Source organism: Antennarius striatus, chromosome 15 (genome assembly GCF_040054535.1).
Source record: "Antennarius striatus isolate MH-2024 chromosome 15, ASM4005453v1, whole genome shotgun sequence".
Lineage (NCBI taxonomy): Eukaryota > Metazoa > Chordata > Actinopteri > Lophiiformes > Antennariidae > Antennarius > Antennarius striatus.
The window spans coordinates 12,619,104-12,635,303 of NC_090790.1; the positions used below are offsets into that span (position 1 = coordinate 12,619,104).

The 16,200-nt window shown below is 39.0% G+C and overlaps 1 protein-coding gene across 4 annotated transcripts; it reads left to right on the top strand.

The window, feature by feature from the left end:
• The first annotated feature begins 995 nt into the window (after positions 1–995).
• glis3 (GLIS family zinc finger 3) lies at positions 996–13,496 on the top strand. Of its 4 annotated transcripts, XM_068335167.1 has the most exons (11): positions 996–1,138; positions 2,094–2,533; positions 3,440–3,614; positions 3,698–4,820; positions 8,953–9,114; positions 9,191–9,301; positions 10,157–10,286; positions 10,412–10,484; positions 11,540–11,697; positions 12,491–12,664; positions 12,791–13,496. In XM_068335167.1, the coding sequence occupies exons 2-11, from the start codon at positions 2,176–2,178 to the stop codon at positions 12,820–12,822; spliced, it is 2,496 nt and encodes an 831-aa protein (XP_068191268.1). In that variant the 5' UTR covers positions 996–1,138; positions 2,094–2,175; the 3' UTR covers positions 12,823–13,496. The 4 variants fall into 4 exon arrangements, 3 of the variants coding, with proteins under 3 accessions (XP_068191268.1, XP_068191267.1, XP_068191269.1); XR_011038213.1 differs by lacking the exon at positions 12,791–13,496 and having other exon boundaries at positions 11,565–11,697; positions 12,491–12,622; XM_068335166.1 differs by having other exon boundaries at positions 12,491–13,496.
• The last annotated feature ends 2,704 nt before the right edge of the window (positions 13,497–16,200 follow it).

The window sequence follows — 16,200 nt, forward strand, 5'->3', positions numbered from 1 at the left end:
CATTCATTCATTCATTCATTCGTTCGTTCGTTCGTTCGTTCGTTCGTTCATTCATGAATTATCATCAATATGCTTTTGAAGTTCATCATTATTTTATGTTTATTTCAACAGAGTACATCTACCATCTTACTTCGTGTATTAAAACATCTCTGCCATCTAAGTACTCATGGAACAGCGACATCCTCTTATAAACATGTGGGTTTCTATAGCAACCCAGAATCGGCATTACAGAGCAAACACTCCAGAAGCTCGGAGAAAAAGTCCGAGTCGTGTGAGGTGGCGCGAAGGGTCAGAGGAGAAGGATGGAGTCAGTGGGGGACAGAGGAGCCTCAAATTCTACAGGAACCCTCGCTGGCATAAATACTAGACGTATACTGTATATTGAGAACTATAAATTTTATCAAATGGATCTTTTAGTAATTAAAATTTGTGCTGCAATGTTAACTTTTGTCGACATTTTATCAATTAAAATCACTACATTTATAATCATTTTACAGTTCTTATGATCATTACACATCCCCTTCCCGTCGAAAATATCTTAAAACTGTAGAAAACATTGAAACACATTACTGTGAACACACCCGCGTGTGTGCGTGCATTTCTCAAATGTCAGAGTGTACGCATGCGTTGTTTTATATATGTCAAATTTAAGAAAAATAAATGATTCTGTAACTATTGATTTAATTCACATCAATCATTTTTTTAAGTACAGGTTAATAAGTAATTAAGCAAGAGAGAAATATTTTTCGTTGTGACCTTTTGGGGCTCGACCTCACCTACAAGGTGTATCCGCGCGCACCCCGTGCGTGCGTGCGCTCGCAGTTTAGGCCTAGAATACAAAACGAGGAGTCAGATGATTGGTACCTATAAAGACGACTCATTCATTCACTGGCTGTCAAGCACTAACAGGGAAACAGTGAAAGAAAAGAAGTTCCTGGAAGCGGGAGGCGGAAGTCCGGAGGCAACAGTTCTCCGCCCGGCGCACAAACCAGGAGCCCAGCCCGGAGGCGCTTCTCCCGGCGTGAGGTAATGACGGAAGGAGTCGTCCATCCCCACACGTCACTGGGACAAGTGTTGTCAACAACAGTGGATGTGTGCACGTCGACAGCAACAGTGGGAAGGAAACTGTACATCAAAGGTCGTGTTTTATTTATTTATTTATTTATTTATTTATTTATTTAGAATCGGAAAACATTTGGATCAATCTTCACTTCCTGTGTCTCTTGATAAAAGTTAACATTTAAAGTGGTACAAGTATTAAGTTGTGTGTGTGTGTGTGTGTGTGTGTGCGTGCGTGCGCGCGCGCGCGTGGGGGTGTGTGTGTGTGTGTGTGAGAGAGAGAGAGAGAGAAAGAGATTTAGTGTTGCTTCTGTCTGTCCGTATTGGGTTCTTAATTCGTTTTTTGGAGCATTCCATTATATTTCAGCTGGTATCCTATCAAAAAAATCTTTTAAACTGTTCTGATGGATGGCTGAATGAAGGCAGTTACATTATTTTTGCTCCAACCTAATGGATGAGGGATATAATGGTTTGCGAAAGTGATACAGAAGGTTTAGTGTCTCAGGTACCTGGAAATAATGATAATAACACTAATAACCGAAGACTAACAAGGTCACCTAATAGCTGAAACTATGCTGGAAGTTGTTGTCTAATTTGCGATTGTTACCGAGCTAGGTCCTATAGGATGACACAATCAGTGAAATACTGTATTGATTTTAATGCATAACTGTCAAACTCATTATGGCAGCAATGTGACTGTAAATAGTAGGGCTGCTTTTCATTGGCAGGGAGTCATATTGTAAAAGGTCATAGGATTAAAAGTGTTTGTGTGATGGCATGTTTGAATGAGGGAATGAATAATTTATTTATTCTTTATATTTATATTAAATTAATATTTATTTGTAATGAAATCAATTATGTTATTTTCTGATAATTTTTAGATATTAATTGGCAATTCATGGTACAATTAAATTGTGAAATAGTGATTTTCAATTGATGCAAGGTTGAAGACTGAAAATGCCTGTTATTTAATTTTTATTCATCTTTTATTTAGGAACAAAATGTTTGAACATTTGTTGTTTTCCATTTCCTAGGTGTAATCAGAAAAAATTATCCTTCTCCTTGACGGGTGAATTTTTGCAAATCCTGATCAACTCTGATCAACCGGTTTCAACAATGACAACAAAAGGTTGTCAGCTTCTGGTATCCCCTTGCAACTCGCTCAGCTTGATCAGAGATCATAAGTCCCAATCCATCAGGATGCCCATGTCCTCTCCCCACCAGGTGAATCTCTGTCCCGCTTTGGGAGCGGAGGAATTGAAAAGACGGGTCACGTCCTCCTCTGCTTCAGGAAGGAAACATGGACAAAACCCCGCCGTCCTGCCGACCCCGAGCCTCCACAGACAGGTGTTGATCAATGGGAAACATCCAGATATGTTCACTCAGTCCTCGCAGCAGAAAGCTTCTACCCATCACTCTCTGAACACAACAGCAATAACCACTGGAATCTATTCCTCTAGCTACACCTTCAGAGGTAAAAAAAAAAAAAATGCTAGAAAGGATCTAATCATTGCTGGTGTGTGAGCAAAATGTGTGTAGTTTCAGCCTTTAGTAATGGAGTATTCAGGATCCAACTCTCAGCTCCATAAGAAACTGTGTCTGTTATTGATAGTCAACCAAGCATAAAAGCTGTCCATAAACTTTCAGCGGAGGAAAGTGGAAGGAGAGGTGAAAAGCTCATTAGCGATTAACAGAGCAGAAACTCTTTGGTCTGCTCGAGCTATCGAGGGAAACTCCTCCATCTACGGCGTAAGCCTCCATTAAAGCATTAAATGTGATGCATTTCGGTTTCATTTCCACTCCTTGCTTTCCACATTTTGTAATATTATGTTAACACTTTCGATTAATCTGTAAACATCTGCTGAACGTGGATAGAAGTTGTTCTGCTGTAACCTTTACTACTGGAATTGATCTCATATGTCGAATTCTTTTTCACTGAGGGCCACATTGGCATGATGACTGTCCTCAAAGGGCCAGATTTAACTTATAAATGTAACCAAATGTAACTCAGTGCAATGTAAAATAAATTAACTACTCTTTAATATTAAGTAACTCTGAATTTATTACTTATTCAAGTTACAAACATTGCAGTTGCACGGAAAATATATGTTTGCATGTTGCTCTGTTATAACATAAATCCTTTTTACTCGTCCATCAGTGAAAGATCCAACTATCTAAGTGAAAAATTAATTATTGCATTGTGGGAAATGTAGTTTTTGGTCATAATATTATAGAGGAGCTTTTTATTTTTAGACAATCTGATCTTTTATGATCTCGCGGGCCACATAAAATGATGTGGCGGGCCACATTTGGCCCCCGGGCCTTGTGTTTGACATGGCCTATATTGATACAGTGCCTTTTAAATTTTTGCATCCACTAGGTTCCTCTTTGCCTGAGCCTACCATGAAAGTAACTGGTCAGCATGCTGCTGCTAATTTCTCAGTGGACAGCAGCCCCATGGCTATTGTTACAAGCCAACAGCACACCATAGGGCTCGCAGTACCGCATCCTCCATCGCAACCACATAGTGTGCAGATTCCATACTCGGACGTCAGGTGGGCTTTGTGAATAACAGTGTGTGATGATGAGCTCTGTTTTTTTTCTAAGAGTGATTCTATAGTCGGTAAATTTGTTTCAGATCCTTGCCGTCCAGGGAATCTCTGGCTTCCACCACCTTGAGTTTGTTTGAAACGCAGTCGATATTTAGCGGCAGGCATGATTGGACATATGGCTACAGAGTACTTCCACCGCTGGGTCAACAGCATTGCTGCAAACAGGCCAGCGAGGGAGGCGTGCAGTTCAGACTCTCCCCTCGCACGACCACGTCAGGCGGGACCAGCACCTCTGCCTCCCTGCCCTCATACCTCTTCACAGGTGATGCTGGAAGCCCCAGACAGTCTCGCACTAAAAAGAGAGCTCTCTCCACGTCACCTTTGTCGGATGTCATGGGCATTGATTTCAACTCCGTCATACGGACCTCACCTACCTCGCTAGTGGCGTATATCAACGGTTCCCGCAGCTCTCCATCCTCCCATCCCACGCTCTCACCCATCCAATCGGAAGGTTACGGCCACTTTCTGGGTGTGAGTGGCAGCTGCATCCCACAGACACATCCCTATGGGATACCGGGCTCCTCACAGGCTCCCACCCAGCAGAAACTGTGTAGTCGCATGCGGATGCTTGAAGAGGGTCCGGAGAGCCAGATGTCAAACATGGTGGTGGAGCAGCAGTGCCTCCCAGATGAAGCAGGGGCGCCAGAAACATCTTCAGAGATCTGCAGTGAAACCACATTGAACCTGCTGCCGGATCAGCAGTTACAACCAGAGCAGTTGACCACGATCCAAGAAGCTGCAACTCCACAGGGGCCTCCGCCCCCATACCACTCACACCAGCACCTTCACCTCGCCAGACACCATTGCAAAATAAAGCCAGTTTCTCGAGACTCTCTCGCACAAGCTCCCATGGTTCCTCTGAGGCACATGGTGAGCTTTTTACCTCATGTCCCGATGCTGGAGGAGGAAGAAGGAGAGCTAGAGGATTGTGAAGCCCACTCCTGCAAGTGGTTGCACTGCAGCGCTGTCTATGAGCAAAAGGAGGAGCTGGTAAGGCACATCGAAAAGCTGCATGTGGACCAGCGGAAGGTGGAGGATTTCACATGTTGCTGGTTGGGCTGTCCACGCAACTTCAAGCCCTTCAATGCCCGATACAAGCTACTCATCCACATGAGAGTCCATTCGGGGGAGAAACCCAACAAGTGCACGGTACACCAACCAGTTCACAGCCATTTCTTCTCATACACTTTAAACCTTTCGTCCATGAACGGTTAACTAACACATTTATATGAAAATCTCACTGTTTGTTTTGTAGTATTCAAATTTCAAAATTCTGTTTTTTCAGCATAAAATCGGAGGAGTACATTATCCTACTATAGGAAGTGGGTTCTGTACAATAGCTATCCTAACACTGATTGTTCAGCTTAATCTGAAGGACATCAGGATATTTTTAAGACATTTGCACAAAGTCTACATGAAAGTCAAAGCAGGAACATGATGAATGTCAAGGTGTTCCATTCAGTATGTCAGCATCTATTTTAAGACTTTCATATAAGGTCACATAAAAAGTTGGTCTTGCTCTCAGTGATAAAAACTTAAGTTAATGGATAAGGTAGTAGTTAAATCAGTATAAAGGACAACCAGTACTTTATATCTAAAATCTCAGTTGCTGTGTGGTGAATTGTTCTGTATATATGTTATTTTAAATGTAGTGTAATTTATGATTTTCCTTTTTGTTTGGACATTTCTTTGAGTTTGAGTTCACAGCTGCACACAGCAGTGCTCCAATCTAAACGCTTCTGTCAGCATGCTAACATACTCTCAGTGGCGATGCTATGAACGCAGATGGTAAGGAGCCAGAGTGTTAACAATTTTCACCGTCCTAGCTGTTTAACATGCTCATCATCTTCAGCATGTGATCACACTAATTAGACTGAGGCTGATGGGAATCTTCTTTACCTTGGCCATTTCATAAACCAAGAAAAGGTAAATGTGTGAACTATTAATATCTATAGCACCTTGTACGGCCATCTGTTATTAATACAGTCTGGACCCCAGTGGTGGAACAATGGACCAACCAACCAGCAAGCAGATGTAGTGCTAAACAGACATCCATCAAGCGCTTTGTCTCATTCTCACCCTCACTGGGAAAATATTTGAGTCGTTGATGAGTAATTGACAAAGAACTGGCCACACATCCTTCATGTTGCTGCTTTCAACAAGTCAATTATTAACAGCATACATACCTGCAGTCGACCTTTCGGACAAAAATACTTACTTATTAGTGGAAGCACAATCCGTTGCCATGGGGCTCTATTCCTTGGACAGGTATTCGTTTCATATAATCATTCAATAATGAATAATATGAAAGTATTTGTGGACACAAATTCTTGAAAAAAACAGAGACGTGAAGTGTTATTTGTGTTTATGCCGTGCTAATTATAGCATTATAGCACATGTTCATTAGTAGAGAAAGAGAGACAGAGAGAGAGAGAGAGAGGGAGAGAGAGGGAGGGAGAGAGAGAGAGAGAGAGAGAGAGAGAGACAGAGAGAGAGAGAGAGAGAGAAAGGCCAGGGCTTATCTTTCCAGCGCTTTAATGAGATATTTTGATTCTGTGTGGATTTTCTTCAGGTGACATTTGAAGCTTACACCAAGCCCCTATATCGCATTTATACAGAGATCAACCTTTAAATCTCATCACATTCACATTTTATTGACTTGACCATGAAATTGTGCCTTTGAATACTTGAAATCCCTCCAAGATTTAGGAATTGCGCTTAAAACGAAAGCTAATTTCTCATGAAAAGCCTACTTTTCAAACTATGAAATAGCCCTATAGTGAGTAGTCAGTGTTTCTCTGGAAATGATTGGCAGGTGGATAAACTATGAAGAAGAGCCATCAGTAGAACAATGAGGTAGCTTTTGTTACACAAATACCATAAAGGGCAGGCCCAGGCTTGTAGCTGTCATCTCACCTTCTGTTTAATGATGACTGAGCCGAATTAACAGTTTGTTAGCATATCCTTGACTCACCGGCCCGTTTTGCACCTGTCACTGTGATTTAAACTTATGGAGCTTTCAAAGCAGAGTTCTAAATGCAAACAAGACTTTTCTGCAGTTACTCGGTAATTAGATTTTGGGTGATGTTTTTATGCTATTCTGTGCTGTTAGCATTTTGCTTAATGCTCAAGTACTGAAAACGCTTGCATTAATTTTATTGCTGCCATATTTTCTGCTTCTAGTCCAAGACAGCAATTAATTTCTTATCTAATTACTGACTAAATTTTATTTTTATTTGTGGTTATTATTCCTTAATTTGGAAAATAGCAATCATATAATCACATCATACATATTTGTGTCTCTATAAGCATTAGTCATGCTATGAGTAACCTGTGTATTTGCATGCCCTATAGTGAATATTAAACCTTGATCCTTTGATAAACTGCCACATTATAATCCTGTAATTCCAACCTGAGCAATGCCACCGAAGAAAGGACTGGGTAGATTTCAGGTCTGACAACATTTTAAGCTCTTAGGGAGAATGTGATAACACTGATAATATTTAAATTGCCTTTAATAAACAACAAGCAATTCACTGATTGAAAAAAATGTAAGTCACGCTTCAAGATCATTGTAATTATTTAGAGTATCATATATAAAAATTCAATTCAAGAAAAATAATTGTAAATTATAAGAATATATTTCCTACAGACAAATTTTATCTCAAAAGAATCTATGTTTTCATGTTCCATTGTAGGGACAGGAGACGTTTGTCTTTTTCGGTGAAGAATTGATGTCAGAAAATGGTTAGAAAGAATGCAAGCATGCCTCTGAGGAATGCAGGGTATTAGTATTAGTGAACTATTAAGGGGAAGAATAAAACATTTTAGGTTTGGTAATGATGACTGAGCAGTATCAGTATGCAAGGAATTTTATTCTGGAGGGGAAAAAACAACAACACTGGACATTGTTAGTGTGTTTTCTCCATTACAACACATGAAGACACATATTTCACCAGTGAAGTGCCGCTCAATGATGCACCAAAAAAAAGCTGTTGTGTTGTTTGTTTTATATTATCCTGGTGAAAATATTCTCCTCATGTCCACTAATAAGGAGTAAATGATTATGCAGCATACCCTTTACTTTCTGTCTTAGTTTAAAAAAAATATGCTGAAACTAAAACAAACTTCAAAGATCAGACATGAGTTTCAAATTACAGAACAGTGATGTGTGTATATGCACTGCCCCCTACTGGTGGAACACAGAACCCTCGGATATATTACAATATGATTTTTTAAAAATGTTTTTATACACCCACATACACACACACACACACACACACACACACACACACACACACACACACACACACACACACACATATACACAAAATTGTTTTGAAGTTTCATGATCAAATCCAATTAAAATCCCTTAACACCAGCATGTTGCGCTGTCAGCATGGGGTGTGGGGTTAACTTCTGGTAGCTGGGAAATAATTTCAGAAGAAATTATTTTAAGATCCAAATGTCACTGTGGTAAATCATTTACATACGAAACAGAAAAGAGAAAGTTTCGAGCAAGTGGTAAATCAATACCACACTTGTACCTTCACAAGTTTACAACATTTCATGTAGGCTGACTAACTGAAGGCACAGACCTCAGATTTAGAACATGACAATTCCAAGACGGATTTATTCAAGGGCATAGTATTTTTCTATTTATTATTTATATGGTGAAATATTTGGGCAGTATTATGGTTGCTTTTGTCTCTTCTTCATCATCCAAAAGTGTGCTGAAAAAAACATATTTTGTAAAAGAGCAAAATCACAAAATACATACAGTGCAGTGTATTAGAAACAGGCATTGTACGCTCATTAAAGCATCACAACAGAATTTTTTTACTGATGCTATAGCCAAGGGTTCTAGGTCTGACCTCAGTCAGTAGTAGGTCTGACCTAATGAGATGATTTCACCGTAAAACAACGAACAATTTCTTTTACCTTATGCCTCCATCATGGCTTCACTCCCTCAAAGCCACTTGTCTTGACAAGTATTAAGCTACTGAAGTGGTGAGCCATTACCTTCATAAGGTTTTCTATAGTTCTCTTCCACTTCATCCCACACACTGAGGTCAGCAGGCCTTTTGTCCACAGCAACTTTAAACTCATAATCTAATAGATCCCAGCGGGTGCTGGCACACTAGAGCATTAACAGTGGATGGAGCTGACAACTAACAACTTGACATGAATGACTGCTTTGCCCCGTCGTGCCAGAAAGAACAACCTGTGGCTATACCTGATAGCAATGGACTGTTTTTACTGTGTGTCTTTGTGGTTACAGTTCGAGGGCTGCAAGAAGGCTTTCTCACGTCTGGAGAATCTGAAGATCCATCTGAGAAGCCACACAGGGGAGAAGCCCTACACATGTCAGCACCCAGGGTGTCACAAGGCTTTCAGCAACTCCAGTGACAGAGCTAAGCACCAGCGCACACACATGGAAACGGTGAGTGGCAGTGATGCAAGGACATATCATAGAGGATATGTCATTATTATTATTATTATTATTATTATTATTACAGAAGCCCTACACGTGTCAGGTGCCCGGCTGTGCAAAGCGTTACACCGATCCCAGCTCCCTGAGGAAACATGTGAAATCTCACTCCACTAAAGAAAGGCAGTTACGGAAAAAGGTACAATCTGCAGTGTACAGTACTGCAACACAGTATATGCATTATTCCCACGCTTGTCAATTTTTCTTCTCCTTGATATAATAATATATATATATATATAATCAGATTGTATTCTGAAAGATGACTCCAGGTTTCACAGTTCTAAAGACTTGCCCTTGACCACATCTAATTAATGATGATTGCAATAAGGCATTGTCAATTTCCGAGCAGCTTTGGAAAAAAAGACGTTTTCCATTAATGCATTTCATATATGTTATGTTTTTATTTATCCTAATTAGCTGACGAGATCTATATGCTCAGTGATGATGTTTCCATTAAGCTCTTCGATTCTAGAAAAATTACAAGGAAACTTACATTAACTGAAATGTATCCTAGCTTTGCATGCAGATAGATAAAAATACCAAGTAAGCGTGCTTAGCACTTTATGCATTCACTTTAACAGATGGACACATAAAAATATACTTAATCATGTTGTTTATCATGAGTTCTATGTTTTCAAGTGTCTGTATTACATGGTTGAACATTGTTGCACTTGCATGTGTGAAGTTTGTACAGGATTTTTAGCTTACCAGCAGTAAGAACAGATACCATATCACCATAGATACAGAGGGACATTGTGAGAGTTAATAAAATAATTTCGAATTAGATTTTATCCTGAATAGAAAGTAGCAGATGAATAGAAAATGTTGCAATAAAGAGCATGGAGCACAAAACCATCAAAAACAATTATTTTTATTATAAGGTTAATGCAGTGATATCAATGTTTGTATGACAACACAATGCTTCAAAGTAAATTCTGCATTCGTATTTATGCTGTTTACCCCCTCATCAATGATCTCTATGCTTTTTCTCAAGATGAGACCCACTGCTAGTCTGACCCAGGATTCGCTGACAGACTGTTTGACCATCTACCCCCTGCAACCAAGCCTTTCACCCATAGACAGATTGAATTTTTGCCCTGCTGCATCCCATGATTCATACTGTGGTATATCTAAGCCCAGACTCTTTGGATTAATTTTTTTTATATGAAAGCTGATACGTAATCATCAGTTTATCCGTTATATTCGGGCTGACAGCCTTGACATATTCCTGTCGCTTTCTCTTTCTCAGCTGGTCCACAAGGACAAGACTCCTGCAGTAATCCTCACCTGGCTCTGCTGTGCTCTTTACGAGATGATTACAGGTACTGAAGGTTTTTATATTCAAAATTATATGGAAAAAATCATAATAACAAATTAAACAATTCATATTATCCTATATCATTATTATTGCCTAACATTTGTACTGTAAACCTCATAAAACAAAAGGGGTTTTTATCTAAATGTCCTATCATGGTTTCTGATAAGTCTTAGGGAATAATACTTCCATATTTAGAGTAGCAATACATTCGAATGACCTCAAATGGCGTTTAAAGATTGAAATTTAATAAAAAATAACTTACGAACAATTTACTTTACGAACAACCTCTCTGAACCAATTGTGGTTTTATGTTAAAGACTACCCGTACAACAATTACTAACCATGGATTCCTTTTATTATTAATCACTTTATTGTCATGTAATCAATAAGTAAATCATCTAAAGTGGTGCATTTTTATTGGCATTATGTAGCAGCTGTAAATTCTGACTACACTCAGAGCAGAAATGGTCTGCTCTGGCTATACCGGAAGCGTTAAAAGAGTTAAATCAGCTGGAAGTCACATTATTCAGACAGAGATGCAGCAGAGCCCATGAAAGCAGTCATTTTTTCCCCATTACATGAACACAGCAGCAATGGAAAAGTTTTAGCTGCGAGGGCGAGTTTCCTACATTCTTTTAAGTGGTTATTTTAAATGTGTTACATTGTTTGTCTGGTACGTGTCATTCGAGTGGGTGAAAGAAGGCCTGCAGACATAACAAATGGGGATGTAGTGCGAGCCTGTGGAGGATTTATAGCCAACGTGTAACATTGTCATCTCATCATTACCTGAAAATGGGTTGATTAATTAGTGATTAACCTTCAGGCATATCTGGTTTCTATGCATTTATTTGAAAAAGATATTAGACAAGCAGTATGTGGATGTCAGATGGTTTAGATTTTACTCGTTTAAAAAATATATACAGTACTGTGTGTGTGTGTGTGTGTGTGTGTGTGTGTGTGTGTGTGTGTGTGTGTGTGTGTGTGTGTGTGTAAATTTAAGAACTATTCTTTTTCTTAATGTTACAAAAGGAATATTTACTTCAGTTTGAAATATTTCAGGTTTGTTGATCCTTCCCCTTACCAGCTTTTCTCCGGGGACCGACTCCGGCCTTGCTCTTCCACCTGCCTCCCACTTCCTCCCAATGGGACCTCCCTGCTGAGCAACCAAGATTTAAAGCACCCCAGCCATCCTCCCAGTGTATCAGAGCACAATGCAGGTACTTAAAGGTGCATCATCAGTGTATTCTTTTCAAAAAGATGTTACTATAGTGGTGTAAGAGGGTTAGTTCATGTGAAAATACTTTTACATGTGAGGTTTTCATCTGACGAATCTATTTCGAGGTTGTTTTTTTTCACCTCGCCTTATTTGTGTGGTATATAATCAGTGTGAAGTAGTTGGCTGGTGTTTTCTCCAGACAGACTTAATCAGCTCAACTCTACCTACCTTTAAATAGATATCACCTCTTTTCCCCTCAGCTCTGACAGCCGCAGTCGTGTTTGAGATGATGAGGTGTTCAGAAATACGCAAATTACTTTACCTGCTGAGATAAAGAAAGGCTTGGGAAAGATGGAAAAGCACATTATATGTCACTTATGAGTTCTAATGTTGCAGTTCTGCAGCGATGTATAATTTCAGAAGAAAGTTGCAGACTTTTTTCTGCTTATGTTCTTTACCATGAGGATAAACCAGTTTCTTACGTAGTGTGGAAAAGTCATGGACATCCAGCCTCTGGTGTTGGTTGGATTAATAAAAACATGAAAACCTTCGAAAGGACAAAAATATTTGTGTTTGCTACTAAGATTATTACCTTTATCATCTGATTATTTGACCATTACATGGCCCAAGCATTTGTATTTAAAAATGTCATCTCTTTAGAATTAACTAACGGAAGTGTGAAGGACAGAATGAGCCTGATACATCATTTGTGAATGTGCTAGTAAATTGCACTTAAAGCAGTTGCAGTGTGTGCAACTGTTTTCATCTCATTGGCTTCCTCACTTACGCTGTAGGGCTTTTAGGGCACGTGAAGATGCTGTACTCTCTTCCACAATATGCTGGGATCACAGCAGAGATGAGCTCGAGTCACTTAATGCAAGATGATGCCTTTGGTGACAGCCTCCCACCAGCAGTCAATAATCCCAGTGATGCAGCTACTTTGCACACAGCTCCTTCCAGCATTGCAGGTAACGAAACACTGCAAAATTGTAATTCCATCCAGAATGACAACATTATTGATATGGATTTCACAACTCTCGCTTTGCATGCATGCATTTGTGTATTTGTGTGGGTGTGTGTTTGTGTGGGTGCAGGTTTATCGGCAGGATTTGACTTCCACAGTTAAATTAAAGACGTGCCTCTTAATCAAGAATTGCATGGTGGAGATTTCTTCACCATGGGGGACCACTGCTCCAGCTAGAGTTCCTGCACAGAGGGATGATATCATGCAGTTGCCCGTTTCGTTCATTTGCTCTGCTTTAGGAATGACACTTGTAGTGGCTTGATTTAGCCAAATGAAAGGACATTTGATGATAAAGAAATCCAAAATTCTGTTGGGTTTCATAACAACATTTTTCTCCCTTCTATTGAACTTCTATGAATAACTCTGCACTCCTACTTCTGCCTCATTAATGCATGGATAGTAACAACAGAGCCTTCGATATTAAAATGTTTACTTAAATCATTTTTATACAGGATGCACACAAATACGTAGTAAGTACTTCAAAGGTGACATTGCACACAATATTCAAACTGCACACTACAATCAAAGCGAAGTATTGAAAAGATTATTTATTGAGGTTCTTCTTTGAGCCTTAGCTTTGTAACTATAGTAACAAGGCAGCCTTACCATTTCAGTGTCATGTTCATAGACTTAACCTGTTGTTAATATGCTATAGACTGCTCCTGCCAAGATCATAAGGACGATTTATGTTTTGATGACTATAAAAGCAGTTTTCACATTTTATTTAATTTACTGCAAATTAATAACTATCATTCACAAATTAAAATATTAAGTGTTCTGCAGTCTCTGCTTCAGATAAACTGGTTATTTCAGTCTGTGATGTTGCAGTGTTTTAATGTTGTAAAGAGATTCTCAACTGCATTACAATGCATGCCTAACTCAACCATTAAAGAACAGCAGAGACGATGAGAACCACAGAATGGCATTTTTTAATATTTGCCATAAGTCTCTACATTCCTATTCATCTTCATTCACCTTCTTGATGACAAGACAGCCGTAATCATCTCGCCTTCAGCTGCTTATTTAAATTACGGGTCATATATTATGCTGGACGCCATCCCAGCTGGCTATAAACAAGAGGTGGGGTACACTCTAGAGGAATCGCCAGCTCATCACATATTGTACGTTACATTTAATGTTGTGAAATGGCCATGAAGGTAAGTGAAAATACAACTTATGAGAAATATTTAAATAATGACCAGCACCAGTGTACAGTACATATTGAGTTGCACTAAATAAGCTTAAATGTGCAGATATGGTGCTTTAACGTTTGGAATGGATCCAGAAAAATAAGTAAATCATTTGTAAACTTGTTTGTCATTGTGGTACTCTGTATGGCTCAGCAGCATGAATATGAAAATGACTCATATGGATAGGCATGTGTACTGGCTTCCTTTATTTTTTATGTTGAGCGTACACCGATCATTCCACCTTCCAAAACTGACATCCTGCTGCAAAATACAAATAAAGGCAATCATTCATGGCTTTTAACAGCCTTTCTAATCTACGTTAAACAAAACAAAGTGAGGGAAAACGCACCGCAGGCCTATTATGTTGTGGCAGCAACATAAAAAACTACTTTAAAATTCTGAGCATTGAACATTAAACAAAGAATTAATTATCAACCACTGCTGCCTAAACTGAAAAACAACAGAGGTCCAACAGGCACCAGTCTTCACATTTGTGTTTCTTCTTGTTTGAAATTGAAAGGAAAAACTGTTATTACTTGAAAATAACTCTTTTAGCTAAAGAGTGTCATGCCTCAGATGTGGATTTCAGTAGTTGCTTAGCAACAACAGCTTTTCCAAAAAGCATCTGTTTAGTGCTGCTAACCAAAAAAAATGTGCAGCGTAGTGGACGCGGGTGGAGAGTTAAAGCTTTGCATGTAGTATCATGACTCTTATCAACCTGGATTTGTTTGGTCAACTCTTACAAAACTTCTGCATGTTTTAGCCTTACCTGTACTTTTCTTTAGATTATGAGTAAGATGGTTTAAATTTATTAGTTCAAAAATAATACAATTGTTCTTCCACAAATATCCACTTTTTTACAGCAAAATGAAAAATTGTGCTGCGATATTTCGATGCGATATTGTCAATAAGTGCTTGTTAATTCAATATGACCACTCACTCTAGATATAACAAAGCACCAGTTGCCAATCAAACATTTAAAACTGTGTTATATATTACCAATGGAAAGATGAGGTTAACTTTTCAATACCAAATCAGCAGTGTAGGAATACAAGCATTACAAAAAAAGCATCATGTTGGTCATCAATAAAAACAGTAGGCTCCAGAGCCATCTGGTAGAATAATGGTCACACCAGGTTACAGATTCACACAAGCACTAAGATTTATAACAGGCTATACTATAGTCAGCATTCATTTTAAGGGATGTGTCACCATTACCTTCATTTCTCCACAGCCTTTGTCTTTAATCTTCACCAAAAGGTGCAATAATGGCAGAAAAGAAAAAGGACAAGTTTTCATTTTAACAGTCTGCTCAAGAGAAACAAGTCCAGACAACAACCTTTTTTTAGACAAAGGTGAGATCTTTAACAATCTTGTACAAGGGTGTCAATACAAAGATTGAGATTTCACTCACCCTTATATTTGCTTTAGTTGTTTCAGTTTGATCTGTCTTGCACTGAGTTGTAACATTTGCCTTGATTGCTCATTTGTGTGTATGGAGAAACTTATAACGGTGTGTTTTAAAAATGTTTATTAATAAAGCTTCAGATTTCTAAATTGTTACTTGACATTAAGATGTAATATTTCATCCTGTTTTACAGTACATTTTTCCTGATATAACTGCTTTACCTTACCTTACCTTGAGTGCCCTTTAAACTTTAAAATCGTCTTCACAAATTGGTAACCCTAACCCTAACCCTAACCCATGTCATGGACACTGTCAAACCCCCCATTCCATTACAGATATTGGCTGTTGAATTAGGGGATGGAAACTGTCTAATTCCTTTCCCTCTTTAGTCCAAAAGACAAGGCGTCCGTGATTTCCAAAAACTGTCTGAAATGTGGACACAGACCAAAAGACACTCTGGATGTTGCTGATACGTACATGTCTTTGCGTTGCCCATAGTAATGTCTTAACAAGCATTTATAGAAGCAGCAAAAAGAAATGCATTTACTGACTAGTTTACATAAGTGCTCTTGAGCCAACTCAGTAATTTGCTTCTTAGAATCATGCAGGTTTTTAAATCAGTGCCACCTGAGGGGATCGGAGAACAAGACCATTACTGTCGGTTTCCAGCCTTACAGAAATGTCTCTGTACTCTGAAGTTTTTAATGATATTATGAAAGATAGGTGGTATAATCCTCAAATTCACTGCGATTATGCATTGAGAAACTCTTGGAGTATTTGCTCCTGCAGACTTTCCCAAATGCTTTGCCTGTAAATGACTGTGCCAGCCAAGGTTCCTCTTCTTCTAGAGGTCTTCAGCTGCTACCAATTAACCTCTTCAGC